General features: G+C 37.1%; 1 protein-coding gene across 12 annotated transcripts in view; it reads left to right on the top strand.

The window, feature by feature from the left end:
* Nucleotides 1-4,816: 4,816 nt before the first annotated feature.
* The window catches only part of KIAA1217 (KIAA1217 ortholog), a 498,057-nt gene continuing 488,195 nt past the window's right edge, over nucleotides 4,817-14,678 (top strand). For 3 of the 12 annotated variants that reach the window (XM_017535542.2, XM_017535545.2, XM_017535543.2), the window contains exon 1: nucleotides 4,825-5,054. In XM_017535542.2, coding sequence (XP_017391031.1) covers nucleotides 4,844-5,054 — 211 coding nt within the window. In that variant the 5' untranslated portion in view covers nucleotides 4,825-4,843. Of the gene's footprint in view, nucleotides 5,055-14,678 lie in introns of all 12 variants that reach the window. The other 9 variants (XM_037740967.1, XM_017535560.2, XM_017535541.2 and 6 more) reach the window with 7 other exon arrangements.

Genomic DNA, 14,678 nt, shown 5'->3' with positions numbered 1-14,678 from the left:
CCATAATCTCAGCTACTCAGGAGGATGAGGCATGAGAATTCCTTGAACCCAGGAGGCAGAGGTTGCAGTGAGCTGAGATTGTGCCACTGCACTCCAGCCTGGGCAATAGAGTGGTACTCTGTCTCAAAAAAAAAAAAATAGAAAAAGGAATAAAACCCACAAATTCAAAGTAAACCTCAGAGCAAACCTGATCACTGGTGAATTACCTCAGTCCGGAAGTCTTGCACTCTGGAGTAGATGGGCAAGATGCTTACTGATCATAGGAGAGACATTGTCTCTTCCAGAATAAAGCAGCGTCCCTGGAATAAGTTTTATAGGTGTGTATTATTCCCAGAGGGAGACAAGGTTTGTTCTCTAGAAACTGGTCTTTTACTCTGAGATAACTCACAATTCAAACAAAATCTTTGTGATCTAATGGCTCCTTTCTTATTTTTGGAATCAAACTAATGATAAAAATAACATAGACTCTACAAACTCTTCTCTTTCCTTTTTGCTTTGGTGCTAGGAAGCTCGCAGCCAAATTTCTTTTCCTCCAGACTCCATGATTATTCATTTCTTATTTTAATGTCACACAAATCTTATCTTAGTAGTGTATGTATTTTGCAAGCCAACTCACATCCTTTGTTAGGAATGAGGTAAGGGTAGAAAAAAAATAATAAAACCTGTCTTCTTTATTTCCGCTTTTTATTTTTTATAACGGTTTTCTGTTATGCAGGCTTGAAACTGCATGACCAAGCAAATGTTTCTGTATCAACTTTCTCTTCTTTTCTTGGTTTAAAATAAAAATATGCCATGCATTGTTGATCTCGGCCCCTGTGTTCAGCCTTTATGATGGCCTGAGGGTTTGATATACGCTAAAATGACAAAGCATTCCAGGATACTTCCAGTGAATGGAGAAAAAGAATAATAAACCACGTGGTGCTCTTCAATGGACTTTAAAATATTGACCTTGTGGATGAACCAGCCTTATTTAAACAGATTCATGATTTTGGGTGCAGATATGTGAAGTCTGTTTCTTGATGTCAGGGGATACATTTACCCCAAGTATTCCAGCTCAAACCAAGCATAATCACTGAAACTCTGATTAGGTGACAAGTGAAATGAGCTTGGTGCTCTCAGGAGGGCTCCCCAGTGCCCCCATAAAGGGACATAACCTGTTGATGGCAGGTAGTCCCTACAAAATGGAAGAAGCAAATATAAGCAAGCAGACCTGCAAGTGACCTATCCCCTAAGATGCAGTAGCACCTGGGAGGGCAGCCTAGGAAAGTCGGATCCAGTAGCTGCTAGCATAGGCACAGGGAAGGGAGATGCTTCCAGTGGCTCAGACAAGCAGCTGTTTCCAAAGCCCACTGAACATGACAATCACCTGAGAATTGCTTTTTTTTTTTTTTTTTTTTTAAAGTCAGGATCTCACTGTCACCCAGGCTGGAGTGCAGTAGCACAACCTCTGCCTCCTGGGCTCAGGTGATCCTCCGGCCTCAGCCTCCTGGGACTATAGGCATGTGCCACCATGCCCTGGCTAAGTTTTGTATTTTTAGTAGAAACAAGGTTTCAACATGTTGACTAGAATGGTCTCGAACTCCTAACCTCAAGGGATCCACCTACCTCGGCCTCCTAAAGTGCTGGGATGACAGGCATAAGCCACCGTGCCTAGCCAAGAATTGCTTTTATAAATTTCTGGGACCCTCTCTTGGGCTTTTTCCAGAAATTCTAATTCATTGGGCCTGAGATGGAGTCCAGAAATGTTGATTTTTTAAAGAGTCTCCCCAGCTGATTCTGTTGTCTTTCAGGTTTGGAAAAACCACCATGGCCTAAAGAAAGCTGCCCTGGCCACCCTCCACTCCACCCCCACCCCAGCGGTGCAGACATCTATGTCGTACATATGTATTTATTCTGTTGATATACACACAGTCCCCAACTTATGATAGTTCAACTTAGGACTTTTTGACTTTACAATGGTGGGAAAAGAATATGCATTCAGTAGAAACCATCCTTTGAACTTTGAATTGTGATCTATTCCCAGGCTAGTGATATACAATACACTACCCCCTTTATATGCTGGGCGGCAGCAGCGAGCCACACCCCTGGTCAGCCACACAATCGTGAGGGTAAACAACAGATACTCTACATTGTTTTGTGTAGGAAGACGGTTTGCCCAACTGTAGGCTACTTTAAGTGTTCTGGGCAAGTTTAAAGCAGGATTGGCTAAGCTGTAATGTTTGGCATGCTAGGTATAATCAACGCATTTTTTACTTACCCTATTTTCAACTTTCAATGGGTTTATCAGAACCTACCCCCATTGTAAGTCGAAGGACATTTGTATATGCATACAAATGAATATATACACATATGTATATATGGACATATACATACATATATCATCATGGTATCATATATATACACAACTCCCATTGGCTCTGTTTTTTTGGAGAACCTAATACAATTCCAACTCTACAAGTCGCCTACAGCATAATCACTTTGATTTTTGCCCCCTCTCTTTGTAAAATTAGTCTAATTATACTTACTCTCCCAGAAAAGGAAAGTGTACTATAATGAAACGTCATTCTTTTCCTCTAAAATGCTTCTATCCACACTGCATGGGTAAACCACCTGTTGTAAATGGTGTCAAGATGCAGTCACACTTCTTTCCTGGCACTGATCCTTCCAGCCAGCTTTCCAGACTAAAGTCCTTTGCCAGGTGCCACAGCCCTCGGAGTCATGTGATTTGTATCCATCATGGTCCAAGCTGTGTTGCTGTCAGTCATTATTCTGAGGCAGGAATCTAAAATGTGAGCCTGGTCTCTGGAGTGGCCTCTTGGCTAGTGAGTGGAGAGTCCTGACTGGTACCTGCCTCCTATATCCCTGCACAACTGTAATGCTCCTCATTTGACAGCCTATGAAGTAGCCAAAGTTAGTTTCTTTGTGAAATCTTTTCCTGAAAAAGAAAGACGACTGCTAATATGATGAGGGAAATGAAGAAACCTGAAGAAGCCTGAGAAAGCAATAGTTCTCCAGCAGACGTAAAGATAATTTGGAGAAATAAAAGCATGGACTTTCTTATTTGGACAGAATTATTAAGAGTAAAAGGCTCACTTAAATTTCATAGTTATTCTTTACTAAGTTTAATGGGATGGATTTTATGATACAGCAGTGTTTGCAAATGTGGTGGTTCATTACATTTGCAGGACGCTTCTCATAATATTAAGGCTTTACTCTCACATTTTTCCCTCCCAGTTTACAGGGCTGAGGCTATGAGTGTGATCCTGCTATGGACTCTGTTGTCTGAGTGAAGAGTTGATCTTGTAACTGACATTTTTTATAAGGCTATGCTAGACCTGTTAGGAATCATTAAAACTGAATTTTGGAAAAACGGGCTAAGGAAAGTATTTATTGAGTGCTACCATGTGCCCGACAAGGTGCAGATTTGTCATTTCAGTTGATCTATATAGTAACTCTATGTGGCAAAAATTACTATCCCAATTTTAATAATGAAAAGCCAAAGAAGGTAACTTGCCATGGGCTGGGCCCACGTTTAGAATTTAGAAGTAACTCCTGTTCCTATTGATTCCAAAATTTATACTCTTTCCAGCACATAACTGTGTCTGATAAAGTGCTAAGTAGCTTCACATTTATCAACTGTAAATGGGGAATAGCACGGTATTTACACTTGGAGTGGAGTTATATGACCACATCTTCCAAGAACTTTTTATAGTTCATAGAGAGTTTGTGTAGACTCTCCCCAAGGGAACACAGCATAATTGAGGTTGGAAACAGCTTAACCTCAAGTCATAAAAATCACTGACATGGGAAACTAAGAGGGAAAATGGTTATCCTTAGTGGGGGAGAGGTTGTATGCTTCTGGTATGGGCTTTGTGTTCAATTGGTGGAAGGAATGTTTTCAGCCTTGAAAAATGTGACCCCTTGAACACACTTGATTTTTACATCATGACTGTTGTTTTTTGTAAAGCACACTGAGTACAAGTATTTGTCTGTTAGAATAAACTCCAAACGCTTTAAAAGGTAAAATAATTTATATCTCTTCCCCCAACTCACTCTCTCTGACACACACACGTGCACATACACACATATATACACATCCCACAACACACCACACAGACACACAATTGCCCTCTTTATCAATTAGTCCGTAGCCTAAGGCAGCCCGAAGAGGTATGGAAATTACGTCCTGCTGTTTTCTTACTTTGTCATGGTGCTGTGCCTGTTCTATAAACAACAGGAGAAGTAATTATGTAAGGTGGGCATTCATTACATGGTCACCTCTTGGAATATACTATAGGAATGTGGTAAAGCAAGGAAGTATTTGCTTGAACTAATGCCTGGAAACTGAACGTGGTATGTACTTAATAATACAAACCACACATCTGGCTCATTTTTATGTATTGTACCTGAGTGGGTGGGGTAATATTTACATTCTTTTTCCATTTCTAGGCTGTCTGATGTGTAGTCTCTGTATGCAAGGGAGTATCGTGCGTGTGTGTGTGTGTGTGTGTGTGTGTGTGTTTCATATTGCCTAATGCAGCATCTGCTGTCTGCTCTGAATTGGAGCATTTACCACTGCAAAACTGTCACCGGCATCTTAGATACACAGATTTACATTCCACAGGTCCCGTAAATGGGCTATGGGGCTGCCTGACGCCTTGTGTTTAAAAGAGATCCACGTGGGAGCCCAGCACTTTCTGTCCAGCTGCACTTCATACTGTAACTGTGTCCGTTGAAAAGTGAAGCCCAAAGGATTTTTTAGAATCTGCTGTCCCAGCAGGTAACATTCTGGAGTTTGTGGGTGTTTTTTTTTTTTTTCTTGTTGTTTTTTCTGCCATTTAAAATGTCCAAACCCTCTCGCTTGGCTAGACCTTTCTTCTCTAACGCAGCTTCTAAGCTGCCATCAGCTAAGCGGGATGATTTGAACAGCAAACAGAAAAAAATCAGCTTAGGTGAGAAGATTTTGAGAACTGGGAGTGAAGGAAATTTGGTCAAACAGCAGCAGGTGCAAACAGCGGCAACTCCTGCCCAGCGGAAGGCTGCTACACACAAAGGTAATGTTTGAAATCCACTGCTTTTGTGAGTGTTTGCTTAGAAACTTCCTGCTTAGCAATACTGCCCAGTAACTTCAATGAATGAGACTTTCAGGGCTTCAAAACTTACCCATTTGATTGAATGTGAAATTTTCTAAAATCCTGGAGTGTGTTGCTAAAAATAACCAGTAATTAGGCAGATGCAGGTGATAGAACTTTCTATCATTAATTAAGGAATGAGATAAGAAACATGGATTTTTTGCACTTGTCTTCCAGAATAACAGATTTTATTCTTGATCGTGTTTTGTAATCTTTCATAATCCAATCATATTCAAAGTTTCCTGCCCTTTATATGAATAGAAACAAAAAAAAGAAGAAAAATGTTCTAAAGCCTCATCATTAACTAGCAATGAAATTGTTGCATGCTTAATTGTTTACAGTTGTATCTGAAATACTAGTCTAATGTATGGTTCCTTGAAAAGCATGCTAAAAATTTCTGCTAGCGTTGTTACCTGGAGCATTTAAATTAGCTTCTCAGGTGAATGTTGGAATGTTTCACCTAGCAAGAGTATTGGTGGATATTTGCCCAGGAATTGAGAAATGTGGTAACTAAAGCTATCTGTTATTTTAGCATATATAACCACAGAAGGCAATGAAATCATAGCTAAAAATATAATAGTAATTTCCCCCATTATACCAAGAACTACATTTTAAATCACTAAGCAGCATTTATGATACTTATTTTAATAGAGTTTGAGTTCTCTACTACAAATGTAATATTTGGCCCTGTGATTTTATAGTAAGATAAAAAATTGTTTTAATATTCTCCTTCTTATAACCGGAAGTTTTTATTTTATAAAAAGTCTATTTTATAATTTTAAACCTGACCTTTTCTCTATTAAAAACGATGACAAATATGCAATGATACATTTTTGTGCCCTGTACTAAAGATGTAATTATCTGTCTAAAAATTTTAATTTTTCCTTAGTTTTGTTATTGTTTTGTCCACTGTGATCAATGACATGCTTGTGCAAAAAACTGAGACCAAAATGCCTCATAAAAGGTACATGCAGTCAGCACTAAAAGACCATGGAAGTATTGACAGAGTGGCTGCATAGAATGAATTTTGGCTATATAAAAGGAAAACTTTCTTTCATGTTAGAATATGTGTAAAAATCTGAAAAATTCTTAGAAAAAGGAATGCCAACTACCTCAACCTAAAGAGTGTCCAAATATTTATACAGAGTATATCCTTTTATAAACAAACAATCTGAGGCTCAATGCTTATTCCAAAGATTTATTCAAAATGCTGACCGTTTCATGGCAACCTATGAGAACATTTTTGAATAGACTTAGTGGTTGAAAATCGTTTTCTTTGATAACAGATTTGGGTTGGGATTAGTTAAAAGTCACTTAAAACCAAGAATGAGTATCAAAGTCTAAAATCAATACAAATAAGGCATATTTTTATTAAAAAATAAATAAACTGGGGGTAAAATTTAAAATAATGAGGTGGTATTTTCTTCATACTTCTCTGAGAGGAAAAGAAGCCATTCTACCACAAGAGATTTTGATATTGACAGCAAAACTGGCTTATTTTTGAAAGATGTCATAATCATTTATACTTGCTTTTATGCTTTAATCAGTATTTTTTTTTATCCAATACATTGTATCATATAGTACCAGTAGAAACATTTAATAGTTGGCAAATCAAACTATGAGTCTCTCTCTAAAATAGCTATGTTGTGTTAGGCTTTCGTGGAACATGGTGGCTATGAGATCAAGAAATCCAATAGCAGCCACACCATCTGAGATTTACATTGAATTGATGTGGTGTTTTTTGCGGTCCTCACTGAGGTTTTAGTGTTAGTTCGTTAGAATGTTTATTACATTTGATCCACAAGGTTTAGCTTAATCTCGATGCGGCTTATCATGTGTCAGACTTTATTTCTCCCTTGCATAATTTGTTAAATGAGGGCACCCTGGTACATCTATAACTTTTTTTAAGTGTGTCTACCATTTAGTATATTTCTTAGATTAATGTAGTGACTCTTCTTTTTACCTCTTTTCCATACTCCCCTCTCCACTTCTTAACTTTTCTCTTCCGTACTTTTATTTGGGTATTAAAATACTGATAATAGTTTTTTGGTTATCATAATCAAGTCTCCATCATCTATCTATAGGATAATTCTTAAAGCTGAAAATCAGTAAAGTATGTAACTAATTTGACCTCATAAATCTTTTTATTGCTAGGCTGAAAAGTATGCTAAATCATTTTCCCTTATAGTTTTAAAGTCTTTAGTCTTCTGTCCTCAGCGTCTCTATTCTCCAAAGAACTGTATGGTCATGGTCATATTCGTAGAGCTCCTTTTTTTTTCCAGATGCTCTTCTCTGCATCCCTCAGTCCTCTGCCCTGCTCTTTCCTCTGATTCCTAGAACACCAGAACAGGTGTCTCTTACTTTCCTTTATTATTTTGCTAAAGCACATTCTCAAGAAGCTTAAGGAAAGCTAAATGACAGGTAAACTCTTTAAATGTTTGCATGTCCAGAAATATCTTTATTATATTTTTACATTTCATTGACAGTTTGGACAGGCATAGACTTTTAGAGCAAAAATAATTTTTTTCCCAATAATGTTAAAGGCCTTTCTCCATTGTCTCTTGGAATCTAGAAGTGTTGATGAGACGTCCTGTGTTCTTCAAAGATTAACAGTTTCCTTTGTAGGCAATGTTATCTCTTTCTCTTGAAGCTTTAAGAATCTCCTTCTTTATCCTTGATGTTCTAAAATTTCACTGAAGTATTTAAAAGTTTAGGAGTTTTATTTATTCATTTTGGCTTGATGGGCTCTTTTAATTTGAGGGATAATGGCCTTCAGTTCTGGGTATTCTTTCTTATCAATTCTTTGATAATTTCTTTCTCTGTATTTGCTCTAGTTCTCTCTTTGTTGACCTCCTAGGAGTTGGCTCTTGAATCTACTACATCAATTTTTCCGATACTCATCTTTCCCTTATATTTTTAAGCTTTTATCTGTTGAGTTTTTTTAGGAGATTTTTAAATCTTATCTTCCAAGTCTTCTGTCTAACTTTGATCATCATCATATTTTTAATTTCCAAGAAGCTTTTAAAATTCTGATTATTTTGGGACCAAAGCACATGGTGTTATTTTCTGTCTATAAGCAATATGTCTATGTGCTTCATTTACCTAATGTGTTTATCATTGCCTGGTCCAATCTGATGGTACCATATACCTATGTTTCATGATGAGGGTAACCATATCAGTGTGATACTGGTATGCTTTCATTCTGAACCAGTGATCTGAATTGACCCCTAGAACAGAAGAACCTGGCAATCAACCATTCTTATTACAACAGCCTTGAAACTCATGTTTACCTATAGAAAACTTCCTTTATGATACAAGCCCACCAAATGAAAAGTGAATGTTGAACTGTATATGAAGATATATGTCAGCAATTTTATTCAGAATGAGGATATGAGCCAATATCTGAGAATATGGCATTTCTTTCTGGGCTTTCTGGTTCCCCTGTCCTTAAATTGTTTTATCCTGATTTTACTTACTTACTTATTTATTTATTTAATGTTTACCTTTTAACTGTTATAAAGAAAAGTACTTTTTAAAAAAGGACATAAATACTGACTGCAGGCTTGGTTTGAAAAAATAGCTTCCATCTCTTATATATTTGTAATGACGACGATGACGATGATACCTAACCTCTATTGGATTCTTCCTGTGTGGCCAGAACACTTCTAAGCACTTACAGATACGTTGACTCATATCGTCCTCACAAAAGTCCTCTGACATAATCCTGTTACTATTCCTATTTTGCTCATGAGGAAACTGAGACAGAGGGTGTATTAGTCCATTCTCACACTGCTATAAAGAATTACTTGAGACTGGGTAATTTATAAAGAAAAGAGATTTAATTGACTCATAGTTCTGCGTGGCTGGGGAGGCCTCAAGAAACTTACAATCATGGCGGAAGGCGAAGGGGAAGCAACACATCTTACCACAGTGAAGCCGGAGAAAAAGAGCGAAGATGGAGATGCCACACTTTTAAACCATCAATCTCATGAGACCTCACTCACACAAGAACAGCAAGGGGGAAATCTGCCTCCATAATTCAATCACCTCCCACCAGGCCCCTTCCCTGACACATGGGGATTACAATCTGACAGAAGATATGGATGGGGACATAGAGCCAAACTGTATCAGAGTGTTTGTGTTGCTTTCTGAGATCATGCAGATAATAAGAAGTAGAGCCAGAATTCTAATTCCAGTGGTTTTGAGCCCTGTACTTGCACATTTCACCATGATGCTAGAGCACCTGTCTACACAGAAAAGCAATTCATTCATCAAAGAAGTTAATAAAATGAGTTAACACTTTGTGATTGGTTAGCTAGTTCCAAAAAATCTTTCTGGTGGCACGCTATAATTCAGAATAAGCTCTTCTGTTTTCAGCCTTTTTATTTGTTGCCCAGGATTACTGTATCTTAAACAAAACAAAGAAATGGAAAAGGAGGAGAAGAAATTTCAGAGTTAAATGTAACACAAAACTGTAAATGCTATTCTAATATTGAAATTAATTAAAGGATACATTGGCTATAGGGCCTTGCTGTTCCAATATGTATACTTATCTCTGCAGACATGAGTGTGTACACACACACACACACACACACACACACACACACACACATACTGCATACAGTTCAAGAAAGGCTCTTCCATCTCACATGACCTGGTGGTCCTAGTACAAGCCTGCAGGCCAAAAATCACTCAAGTCTAATTCTCTTCTGCCACAGGTTCCCTCTGTGGCCTTGAGCAAGGCAATTATCCTTCGGACTGAATTTCGTCAACCATTAAAGAATAATAATATGTGGTTTATGGGGAGAAGCAGTGGTGAGGATTAATGACTTAATGTGTGTCCAGTGTTCTCAAGAGCTCATGTGCTGCATGAATGCTCTAAGTCAAGCACAAAGGGGTCTCTATTTACATACCTACAATTTCTGTAGAGGATAAAATCTTACTGCGTTACAAATACCATGCATGTACCCACACCAGAAAAACTCCATTATCAGCCCCTGATTGATTGCATATGTTGCCTTACTCTCTATGTTTAAGGAGTAACCTTACGTGCACCTTCTTTCCTATGGTACGTGTTGATTGAGATCAACTTTAAATACCTGGAGCTCAATATTGTCCACCTCTGCAAGTCAAAAATGTTAATAACTGGAGAACAAAAACTTTGTCCCCTTGCTAGTGGCACTCAAATTTTTTCTGGACCCTGCTGATGACTGCAGTGATTTTAGACACATGCACAGTGAGGTAGCCTGAAGACAGTCATGGCTGTGGATAGGCAATGTTTCTAAAAGGTGCACTCAGTGTATGGCTTTTTCCTAATAAAAAGGAGCAAGCTGATGAGAGAAGTCAGTGGGTATCATCCATTGATAAGACTTATACTTTTTCTAGTACTTTCCAGAAGCAGCAATGTATTTATATTGATTATGTGCCTTTCTTTTTTTTTAAATTATGCTTTAAGTTCTGGGTTACATGTGCAGATTGTGCAGGTTTGTTACACAGGTATACACATGCCATGGTGGTTTGCTGCATCCATCCCCCCATCATCTACATTAGGTATTTCTCCTAATGTTATCCCTCCCCAAACCCCCACCCCCTGCTACCCCTCCCCTATCCCCTCCCCACCCCCGGCAGGCCCTGGTGTGTGATGTTCCCCTCTCTGTGTCCATGTGCCTTTCTTTGTCTGACTGCCTTTAGGACCAACTCCACTCCTCTGTTGAGAAGATCAGAGGTCAAGGGTACAGTGTTTATTCAACAGAGCAGTGGTAACTTATGCTCACAGTTATTAAATTCATAGTTTTGGCTCATTACTCAGATCAGTTAGTCCATATCCATGCATTACACATCTATATGGGCCATTACGTTTCTCCCCATCCTTTGCTACAATTTGCATAGCATACTTTGAACAGATAATGTGCAAATGAAAACTACACATACTTAATTTGCTTAAGAGTATTTAATGGCAATTTTTCTCTAGTTAAATATAGTATGAGCTATGACTGTATGAATATGGAAAATTGCTCTTACTAATATTTTAAAAAATTTTCTCCCAGGCTGGGTGAGGTATCTCATGCCTATAATTCCAGCACTTTGGGAGGCCAAGGTGGGTGGATCACGTGAGGTCAGGAGTTTGAGATTAGCCTGGCCAACATGGTGAACCCCGTCTCTACAAAAATAAGCCAGGCGTAGTGGCAAGCACTGTAATCCCAGCTACCTGGGAGTCTGTGGCAGAAAAATTGTTGGAGCCTTGGAGGCAGAGGCTGCAGTGAGCTAAGATTACATCATTGCACCCCAGCCTGGGTGACAGAGCGAGACTCTGTCTCAAAAAATAAATAAATAAATAAATGAATAAATAAAATTATCCCACCTAGTAATGAATGAAAAGTGAGAAATATAAGTAATTCTTTTTACCATGCTTTATTTTCTTCTGTTAAAATTCAACAGGTCAGAAAAGGAGTATTAAGTCACCTCTTAAAGTTAATCTGGGGTTTTCTCTGAGCTAATCTGTTTCAGTTAATCTGGCATAGCCCACTTAGAGTACAAAGATCAATAACTCACAAGCGTGATCAAAAAGTAAATGCATTGCATTAGAGAAGCATGACTCACTGTGGACAAGAGAATTAACAGTCTCAGAATTTTACAGCGGCATAGAAACCTAAAGATCACCTAAATTATCTCTTGTAAAATATATAAGGAAAAAGCCAGAGTTACTTGTTTTGATCAAGACTAGAGGTACACTGGTTTGAACCAATGTATTCTAACTCAATGCTTTATATATATATATATATATATATATATATATAAAATAAGCAGAAAAAAGCAAAAATTGCAAGAACACCTCCAGATTTCCCTTCAAATGTCCACTTCTTGACATGGCTTCTTCTTTTTTTTTTTTTTTTTTTTTTTTCACTAATTTTGGTTGCATGGAAAAGTTCTTTAGTGGTGATTTCTGAGATTTTGGTACACCCGTCACCTGAGGAATGTACACTGTACCCAATGTGTGGTCTTTTATCCCTCACCCCACTCATACCCTTCCCCCCAAGTCTCCAAAGTCCATTATATCATTCTTATGCCTTTGCATTCTCATAGCTTATCTCCTGCTTGTAAGTGAGAACATATGATGTTTGATTTTCCATTCCTGAGTTACTTCACTTAAAATAATGGTCTCCAACTCCATCCAGGTTGCTGCGAATGACATGATTTCATTCCTTTTTATGGCTGAGTAGTAATCCAGGGTGAATATATTTATTATTTTCTTTATCTACTCGTTGGTTGATGGACACTTAGGCTAGTTCCATATTTTTGCAGTTGTGAATTGTGCTGCTATAAACGTGCATGTACAAGTGTCTTTTTCATATAATGACTTCTTTTCCCCTGGGTAGATACCCAGTAATAGGATTGCTAGAGCAAACAGTAGTTCTTCTTTCAGTTACTTGAGGAATTTCTATGTTTACCGTAGAGATTCCACTATGAACATGTTTCCTTATTTAAGGAATCTCTATGTTTTCCATAATGGTTATACTAGTTTATATTCCCACAAGGAGTGTCAAAGTGTTCCCTTTTAACCATATCTATGCCAACATCTGTTATTTCTTTATTTTTAAATTATGGCCATTCTTGCAGGAGTAAGGTGGTATCTCATTGTGATTTTGATTTGCATTTTGCTGATCATTAGTGATATTCAGCATTTTTCATATGTTTGTTGGCTATTTGTACATCTTCTTTTGAGAATTGTCTATTCATATTCTTTGCCCACTTTTTGATGGGATTATTTGTTTTGTTCTTGCTGATTTGTTTGAGTTCCTTGTAGATTCTGGATATTAGTCCTTTCAAATATGTAGTCTGCAAAAATTTTCTCCTACTCTGTGTGTTGTCTGTTTGCGTTGCTGATTATTTCCTTTGCTGTGCAGAAGTTTTTTAGTTTAATTAGGTCCCATTTATTTATCTTTTTTTTGGTTGCACTGGCTTTTGGATTTTTGGTCATGAACTCTTTACCTAAGCCAATTGGCATGGCTTCTTATTAACCTCTGATATGTTGTGTCTCTTGTAGTCTGTTACCTGCACTTCTATTTTCTGTTGCTACTTGTGTACTCCAAGTTCGAGAAGAGTGAGCATTGAACAGGCAATGGTTGTGCTGATTCTTCATGGGATTTTTATCTATCTAAGTTACAATCAGGGCTCCTTTAATCCTGAGGACATGTGAGCAGTATCTCTTATTATGTTTATAAGACATAGGTTTGTTTTTGGTGGCTTATCTCTAATGGATCTGATAAAGAAACATTTCTTATCTCAATAAAATTTAAAAAATATAAAATGATTTTGTGTCTGCTTTAACTAGAGTGGAAACTAAAGTAACAAGCTCTTTTTTTGTAACTATTTTCCTAAAATCTGTACTATTAAGTACCTCCCAAACTAATGTCTCAGTGAAATATTTCTTTGTAAAGAATTTAAGAGATTATATAGAATCACAAATGAGAGTTTTAGCCAACTCCAATAGAGTATTTTGCTACCTAAACTACTTTTTCATTTAATTTCCTTGTACTCATTTCTTGGTGCATATATTGCTTCTAACTTTTAGTTTCTAAGTCTAATAAGTCATTTTACATTTAAAATACTTTTATTATATTGCATTCATTTGAGCAATCAGAACTTGGCCGTTTGAAAAATAACCAGAATTAGAATAGGTGAAAGAGTATGTGATTACCTTGTTATTTGGGGCTATATCTCCCAAGCAATTAAATTATTTTCTCATATTATTATATGCTATGTACATTGTTAAGAGTACTTTTATCAATGTTGGCTGTTTATGATCAAAGTATCATGAACTTCTCTACCTATCAATCTGCCTATCAGATTACCCACCTCTGACTATTATATAGTCATGTAATACCAACCTTCCTAGCTCATGGCTACATGTGGGTAGGAGAGGCATTTGAGAATTTGAAAATCTAGACAGAAGAGCTGTCTTCTTGATGATGATGCTATAGCAAGTTAACTATTATGGTTTCTTGAGTTAATAATCCTTAGAGTTTTAAGGCACACCACAAAGTCTGCCTCCCCTTGTTTTATAACCGGAAGAAATTCAATTGAGTTCAGGGTAATTTTGTTCTCTAAGTTTCCAAAATATACAATTCCATTACTAAAATAACCTAGAGGAAATCATAACTAAGCAAAGAATCCCTTCTTATATATCATAAACATTGGTTAAATATATCTGTCAGAAACACAGATACCTTTTGCTATATTTTGTATTTGTTGGTATATCACATTTTAACAGAAGTTCATGGTTTAAACACAATTATTCAGACTATAGAATATTATGCTTGTATCCAACAGCTTATCATACACATTGTGAATATATATATAGTATTATGCTGGCATATTACATTTTTAACATATTCATTAGTTTGGAATTAATAAACTTAAGTAGTTCCATTTTCAATACATATAGGATATACATAATTTAGACTTTCCTTGAGCCAACATTTTAACATTTGAACCTGGCAATTAAGTTCAAATATTACAATACGTTTTTTGTTGTTGGTGGTGGTG

This window comes from Cebus imitator, unplaced genomic scaffold (genome assembly GCF_001604975.1).
Source record: "Cebus imitator isolate Cc_AM_T3 unplaced genomic scaffold, Cebus_imitator-1.0 Scaffold92, whole genome shotgun sequence".
NCBI lineage: Eukaryota > Metazoa > Chordata > Mammalia > Primates > Cebidae > Cebus > Cebus imitator.
The sequence above is the reverse complement of the archived record's forward strand: the minus strand, read 5'-3'. Positions and strand labels throughout refer to the sequence as shown.